This window comes from Pseudomyrmex gracilis, unplaced genomic scaffold (assembly GCF_002006095.1).
Source record: "Pseudomyrmex gracilis isolate BER0280 unplaced genomic scaffold, ASM200609v1 scaffold_234, whole genome shotgun sequence".
In the NCBI taxonomy this organism is placed as follows: Eukaryota; Metazoa; Arthropoda; class Insecta; order Hymenoptera; family Formicidae; genus Pseudomyrmex; species Pseudomyrmex gracilis.
Window position 1 is genome coordinate 236,930 of NW_018020818.1, and position 8,493 is coordinate 245,422.

The window sequence follows — 8,493 nt, forward strand, 5'->3', positions numbered from 1 at the left end:
ATATTATATATATATATATGTATATATATTTTGGTCACTTAAAACATTTTTGAATTTATTCGAGTTATGATTTTTTATAATTCAGCAGATAGAAGATACACGAAAAAATCTGAGAAGTACTGTGGAGCATATTATATTCGCACGATCGCACAGTAGCGCTTCCCTCCAAAAAATCCATAAGAATTCGGCCTAATTTTTCACCCATAAAAATAATATCTTTTACTTGATACATAGAATTAGAATTGTGGCAGATTTTATTAAGCGAGAGTGTTATCCTTTTTGTACCTTTGCCTTTTGGCTTTCAGTATTGCGATTGTAACGCGTGAAGATCAAATATTCTTATTCAATGTTAAAGAATTTGTTAGCAAACCACTGTGTGAAAAGTAAATAACAAAAAGAACAAAAAAAAAATATTAAATAAATATTTACAAGTAGAATAAGTTCATGCGACGCCGATTCATGAAAATTCAATTTTTTTTTTCTCAGTACGACGTAAAGAAACAAAACCATGTCGGTAATCTTTCCCGAGAAGAGAATTACACAAGAAACATTTTCAAAAAAAAAAAAAAAAAATGCGATCCAAAGAACATCTAAACAAAAAATTATGGCAATTAAAAGATTAAGGCAATTTTCGAGCATCTCTTTATAAAAGTTTCTTCAAAAAAAAAATATTTTTTCTTTCTCTTTTTTTCACGTCATCTGTTGTAGATTTTTAGATTCTATTGTTTATCATCGTCACCGATTGTTTCATCAACAGACACGGACACTTATTATTAATATTGTGTCGATGATGATGAAAGAACTGGAGCTGCATTTCTCCTCAAAAATTCATTTGATTATCACTTTTATTGCGCCCTTCGTCGCGAAAACATTCACTTTCGGCATTTAGATTAACGTATCGATAGCTTCGCATTCACACATTAATTTTTATAACAAGGAAATTGCTCTTAAGTCAGCGGCACACTTTGATGCTTTTTGCCGAATCGCGTACGAGCGTCGCAGCAATGTGACAATTTCTTTTTTTTAAATAACGGTGCGGTCAATCCTGGCATTCGCAAGCAAACAAAAAAAAAGCATCGTGTGCCGCTGGCTTGAAAGATTTGTGTTATTTTCTTTTTAGTTTATAGTTTATAAAAGCCAAGATTATTTATTATGCGATGTGTAATTTTATTATTTAAAAAAATTATATTTAATTTCGATTGACACGTGACTTTTATATATATACGAAACCAAAACACAGAAAACAGTTCTCTTTCCTCATTTCCTATATTTCACGTTAAACGTTTTTGAATTATCCGACGTTGAGAAACGCTATCGATACAAAAATATACACATATATTAAGGCTTTGCACACCCACGCTTATAAACATTGTCCGAAGCAGCACCTCGCAAATTTTACACTGCCCGTCCGAGTTCAGAAGCCTGAGATTGTCCTGGTGGTTTTGAAATGTCAAAATATCGCGCGAGATTCGTGTGAGAAAAAATGTTTTTCTCACCTTTTCGAAACGACCAAGCGAGCGATACTTGAAGGCAATATTACATATGCACATCTAATATCTTTGTTAATTATTTTTATTCCAATTTGCAGATTCATTTCTACGCGCACGTTTAAGACGAACTATATTATATAAAATATCGTTCAATTGATAAAAAAAAAAATAAAACGATATCTCAAAACAATTCCAATGTATCTTGGCCATTGGATCGTGTCGCGAGATTCGTGCGATTATAAATTAAATTAGCTTAATTATATACGTATATTGTTAATTATATACGTGCGTGCTTCGAATGAACGCTATTCTCATTTTTGAAGATACACGCTTCGCTTTTTTTTTTTTTTATCCTATTTAGCCTCGTATTTCAATATTGTTACGATTAGAATATAAACAAAGAAAAGCTGTGGAAAAAAGGCTGTTTTAGCTCTTTTGAGCAGAATATTACGCAACACACGAAGTATATATTCTACGTACATTCTTGTCTCATCTTTTTTCCGTTAAACTACTGTGGAAAAATTATTGGACTATTGTTGTTGAAAAATATAAAAAAAATTCTTATCGATTATTAGCAAAGGACAAACTTTTCGTCGCGAAAACTTAGCGTGCTGGACACGTTTGTACACGTTGCCTCGCAATTGTGCGAAAGTGTGAAAGTTTCCAGAGAGAAAAAAAAAAAAAACACGATAATCTGAAAAATATAAAAACGTCGTTTTACATAAAGAAGAATCGATTTTACTAAATAGATGTTAGTAGATATATGTTAATGAAATACGACGTATATAAATAAATAAATAATGTCGATTTGTAAGAATGAAAAAAAAAAAAATTTTAAAGAGAACATGAGAGAGAGTTATTATATATAAATTAATTGTTGAGATTGATTTTTTTTGGGAGGAATTTGCGAAATCTCTTTCAGATATATCGCTGAGTGTATGAGTTGCCAAATCGTCGTTGACTGATTTTTTCTCTGTGTAACCCCCGCGCCTATATTATAAACTTATAAAAATAATAATCCTGTTAATAAGTGCGAGAGAGAAAAAAAGAAAGCGAGAAAAATAGAAAACGCAACCGCAAACAAGAGAATATTTTTACTAATTATAAGTAAAAAAAAAACTCTCCGATTTTAATTTTATAAAACTGGGAGTGCGAATAAGAAAAATTTTTTTCATCCCCGCATCGAGGAATTGTATTTTATCTCTCTTATCTATAAACTTTGTTAAGAACACACCATGACGCAATAAAAAAATCGCGAGCGACACGACGTTATTAACGACAAACCGTTTAAAATAGAACTAGTTTTTCAGTTTTTCCTTACGAGATCCTCGCGCTTTATAATTGTAAACACGCGACTCGATTAATCGTTACCGGAAGTGGAAACTGCTTAAAAAAAAAGCTTATCGCACTATTGTGGACACGAGACGCAGTCACGCCAGCCGTCCCTTATTGTAGTACCAAAATAAAGAGAAAAAAAATCCCTTCTTCTTTTTATACGATTTCGAGAAAACTCTCTTCCGGATGTTATATTTTCGCATCAAAAATTTTCGATACCGAAGCGCAAAGCACAAGTTTGCTGATGATTCAACTCTCTCAAAAAAAGAGACTCAACAATTCTCTTCGAATTGTATAAATTACCGATCGTAAAATTGATTTTTTTAATTTGATATTTTTTTCAATTTTTTTGTTAGGGTAAAAGACCCAATTACTGTCACCTGAATAATCAACTCTGGCGTTAGCGAATTGTTTTTACTACTTATTTATCAAAAACATGTGTTTTTCTTTTTATCTGATATTATATTTGATGTCTCTGATATAAGAAACAAAATAATACCGCCTCTCAAAATCTCTTTATTTTTAAACTAATGAATGAATTAAATTCGGGTTGTGTGAGCCGTTTTGCAGGATGTTTTTTTTTTGTGCAGAGAACGTGCTTAAATATATATATATATATATATATATGCATACACATATATTTAACAAAATAATTTTTTTTTCTCTTTATTTTTATTTATAAATTTAATAATTAAAAAAGAACGATGCGAGAGAGCTATCACTGTCGCCCCTACAATGAAAGAAATGAGACGCGAATGTTGAGTGCTGGATTTTTCGTTATATTAATTGCACTTAAAATTCTGTTAGATTGTTTTCATGCATAACTTTTTGGGATTTATTTAATATTTTAAATAAAATAGCTTAGGGTGACGGTAATTGGACAGGTGACGGTAATCGGGTCTTTTACCCTAGATACGTTTTTGCAAAATCGAACTGTTTTGTAAATTGTCATATTTTAACAAATATTTATCAAAACAACCGAGATGGATCATCAACATAGATAAAAAATTGCCGTGTACAATCAGGATAAAGTTTATTCACCGACGAGGAGATAATAATATTATCGACGCTTTGGTCTGGCGCACGAGAACTCGGAGACTAAAAAAATAACCGCCTTGGTCTCGAGGACTAAAGCCTATTTACGCATAGATAGGTCGTGATATATGCAAGAACGCGACGATTGTATACAAAAAAGTACATATATATATATATATAATATATATATATGTATATATATATATATATATATGTATCTATATATATTATATAATATATATTATGGTTGTACGACAAAAAAAAGTACGATTTTCAAAAAGTATCGCATATGATTTTTTATATAGTGAATATTACTATAGAACAACAATAGTTTTCTAGTGATATTTATGAGAGAAGTATCGTACGCGATAATTTTCCGAGAATCGAGCCCGAAGATCGGGCAAGGGCATTGGCGAAAAGAGCGAGAACTGGCGAAGAGACAACGAGATGATTAACGAGAGAGCTTTAGGATGAAATACAGACAAGGTTGTTTCGTACACACACAGTGTGCGAAAAAAAATAATATCTTGTAAAAATTCTTGTATTTCGTTTTTATTTACACGAGGTGTCTTGTGAAAGCTCTCCTCTCGCGCGCGCGCGCGAGAGAGAGGCTCCCCGCACGAGCGTGTCACGTTGATACAACGAAAACGCATGCGAATGAGATTGAATCTGTATACATTATATATAATACACCCGAATATTATATATAAATATATATATATATAATATTCGGATGTGAATTTTTCGACAAATCCTCTCCTCTCTCTCTATCTCTCTCTCTTTCCTATTTTGCAGTTCGAAAACTGTTGCGTGTAATAAATTTCGCACCAAGTTATTTCGCGAGTTCGATTCGTTTGCGATAACACCGCTGTGCGCAATTTGGAAAATGCAACTTGGATATTAATCGATCGACAAAAAAATTCGACGTATAAAAACGATAAATAATAATGAATTATGGCTATTGAATCAGTAACACTGTTGTTGGAATGTATATATTAAAATCCGTTTATTAACAATTGATAATAGCACGAACGCTTTCGACCCTTGTATTAGGTCCTTTTCAAATGCATTTAAATTTCTTAGATAGAAAACGACTGAGTCGCGATTTCACCTTTGTTAAGTGTTGGTCGGGATGGCTGGTGCGGATATCCTTGATCAACATTGGAGCGACGTTTTCTATCTAAGAAATTTAAATGCATTTGAAAAGGACCTAATACAAGGGTCGAAAGCGTTCATGCTATTATACTATCAATTGTTAATAAACGGATTTTAATATATACACTCCAACAACAGTGTTACTGCTTCAATAGCCATAATTCATTATTATTTAAAAATTCTTGAAGCTCCATATAATCATCATTATATAAAAATGATCACACACAATTGCTTGCTCTTCAATTTGCGACCAAATCGCGACGCATGCGTCATGACTCAAAATTTATTCACACATATATTATGTGATAAAAAAAAAACATGCAGCTAATTGATTTATCGGTAGTTCGCTTATCGCAAAAGATTCGTATCTCCGAACGCATCGACGATATTCGATCACGAATTTTCTCGGCCTTGAAAAGGAAAAAACTGAGTGATCGGCGATTGTGTCTTTTTTTCTGGGAGAGATAGCGAGATTCTCTCTATGATTTAGCGTTTCTTTTGTCTAAATAAAAATCTATCGCACCGTTCAAAGCGCATAAATTTGCTAGTACGACGAAATTTGTTTTCGAAAAATAAAAAAGAAAAATCTACAAAATATAAAAAAAAAAAAATCGAGACGTAAGATTTTACAAAGTGTGCGTAAACAAACATTACGTAACACTACGGTATTTTTGCGCATTTCTACCTCGGTGATTTTTGTGAAACACAACCCTTTTACTCCCTTTCCCCCCGAATCGCTTGTCCCAAACGATTGCGTTTGTACTAATCTGATCGCATCATAGAGGCGGGTCATTTATTACAATAATTGCAGATTATTATGGCTATATATATATTATATATATATAAGTATATATTATATATTATATATAGATAAAATTGAGAAATACTCGTAATAAAGAACACGCCGACGCTTCCTGTGATTTCTTGAATTGTTTTTCTTCATATCGTGCCCATTCCTCTGTTTTCATTTATATCCGCATATGCATAAACTTATATATGCAAGCTAATCTAAATAATTCATTTCTTTCTTCTCGGTAGCAAAGAATCAGGGACTGGTTTATGCGGGCCTAAGATTTTAATATTTCTGTTTATTAACAGAAGCGTTGAAATCCTATAGTTGAACTGTACTCTAAAATTCTGGCATAAATTAACAGTTATTACCCGCCTAAACAAGGCCAAAACAAGGCCTTGTTTGCCCGCATAAACCAGGCCTCAGAAAAAAACGAAAGTAAATCGTTGCAACAGAGAATTACGTTCTTGTGGCTCGCGTGGTTGTCTCTGTCTCTGTTTGTTTCTCTCTCTCTCTTTATTTAAAAATCTAAACTTGCTCACGATGCGCTAACAATATAAAAACTAGTTTTTCACACGCAAACAAACTTGTTACTAATCTGAAGACTGAGACAATGTCACACATTCGTGTATTAAAATGTAGGTCCGTCGTCGTTCTCATCCTCGCTGTAGTAATTGTCACCGTTTTCGAAATACTCGTTCGCGTAATCAGTCCCGTCGTCCATTTCCACATCCTCGTTCTTCACGCGTTCGTCCACGTCCTTGTCCTCCGCGTCCTCCTCTTCCTCCTCCTGCTCCTTATCTTCTCTCTCCGATTTGATTTTCTGCGTACTCTCAGTTTTCTCCAACTCTTCCAGTTTTTTCTGAATGTCCACCGATTCGACCTTTTTTCTTTTGTCCACGTTCTTTTGCGGAGAAGACTTGCGTTTATTGTGCGAACCTTTTAGCTCAACGGGCACTTTGTTCCAATCGTATCTTGATTCGTATTCGGATCTGGTGTAATATTCCGCTATAGTCTCCTCGTAATCTTCGCAAAATCGTTCGATATCTTCGTTTAATACAATAGCTTGCACGTTATTCGGCGACTCGCGCACGTATTCGGTAAAATCTCTCTTTAATTCAACTAGGTAACTCATCTCGGCGCTCAGATTGATCGGCGGAGGTTTGCAGTCCAACGAGGGATAATGAGGCGACGGTTGCAGAATCGACGTGGACAGCAACGAGTCTCCTTTGGAGATGCCCAATTCTCTCTCCATGGAAAAAGACTGATTGGGTCTTCCTCTGCCACGTCCTCCCATTCTTCCGGCCATGATTTTTTTATGCTACAAACAAGTCCCAAGATTTAATGGAATATTATCCATTCCGTGATGCAATATTGTGCAATCATGTCACATGTAATATAAGTACTATCACTTGAAAACTTTACTTTACCTCAGATGTTTCGTATCGCCAATTCTCTTTTCTTGTTTTTTTTCTCGAGCTCTTCTTGTTTCGCACGGAACGTTTCTTTGTCGTAAATCACTTTGATCACGAGAGAACAAGACGGACACGTAACTTCTTCCTCGCCCGCGACCAGATCATCGAGAGATATTTGAAACTGATCGCCGCAAGGACACGGATAATAATAAATTTTTTCGTCCTCGTCGTACTCGAAATCCTCAATTTCTACTTCGTCGTAGTAAGATTGTGGCATAATTTTTGAACAAATCAGGTCAAAATACTTTTAAACGATTAGAAACACGTGTTTGTTTAGGACAGAATGGTTAGGTGTGGCGTGCATTTGGCACGTCTGGACCTAGAGGTTCGGTTAGGTGGTGCAATCAGAGAGAAAGAAGCCTTGAGAGTGGGGCTATAAGAAAATGTGTAATCTCACTTTTCCGCTCTGTAAAGCCAGCGCAATATCCATAGTGGTGCGCACATTGGCAACTACGTGGCCATTTCCACGAACGACTTGTCGGTACGTATAATAGACGTATAATATATAAACTGCGCGTTCCCTACCTTTGCCATGTTAACCTTTTCGCTCCGGGACTGGTCCATATATGGACCAGCAAGAAAAGCGAACGTAATAGATGTTTATAAGGTCAATTTAATGCACTAAATTTAGGAAAAAAATTGAAAAAAATCCTGGTTACTTCCTTGACATATAGTCCTTATCAAAGAGACGCCTGAGAGCGGCCAGGTCTATAAGAGAATGGGTGCGTTCAAACACCTCAACAGTTGCACAACGGTTGAGAGATAATCACATCTGATTGAATCATACTTTTGGAACCGCTATAGATTTTGAAGAATAGTCCTATCATAAGCGATGATTTCTCAACCGTTGAGTTGTCTGAAAGCACCCAATGTTTAACCACTTTTCCGCCCCGTAAACTAGCGCATGTTCACGAGTGGTACACATTGGAACTACGCAGCCAGTCCACGAGCGACATGTCGGTATGTTCACAGCGTGCGGTTCTATTCCGTGCTATGTGCACGCGTTCAAATGGTCACCTTCTTCAGGCGTGTATATTCAAGAGCGTGAATTTGATTTTTTTGGAAATTTAAAATGACCGATCTCGCGATGAGAAGATGAGAAAGGAAAACAGAAAAGAATAAGAAAAACCATTGCAACTTTTCGTACAACATAAATGTGATATACAAGAAAAGATGTGATAGTCAAGAAAATAATATTATTTTAGCGAGCAGC

At 34.9% G+C, this 8,493-nt stretch overlaps 2 protein-coding genes across 2 annotated transcripts; both read right to left on the bottom strand.

Annotated features, from left to right (window-relative positions):
- Positions 1-5,163: 5,163 nt before the first annotated feature.
- On the bottom strand, positions 5,164-7,124 carry LOC109859012 (DNA-directed RNA polymerase III subunit RPC7). The gene has a single exon (XM_020436833.1). The coding sequence runs from the start codon at positions 7,112-7,114 to the stop codon at positions 6,437-6,439; it is 678 nt and encodes a 225-aa protein (XP_020292422.1). The 5' UTR covers positions 7,115-7,124; the 3' UTR covers positions 5,164-6,436.
- Positions 7,125-7,235: 111 nt separating this feature from the next.
- On the bottom strand, positions 7,236-7,756 carry LOC109859013 (DPH3 homolog). The gene has a single exon (XM_020436834.1). The coding sequence runs from the start codon at positions 7,495-7,497 to the stop codon at positions 7,237-7,239; it is 261 nt and encodes an 86-aa protein (XP_020292423.1). The 5' UTR covers positions 7,498-7,756; the 3' UTR covers position 7,236.
- Positions 7,757-8,493: the final 737 nt, after the last annotated feature.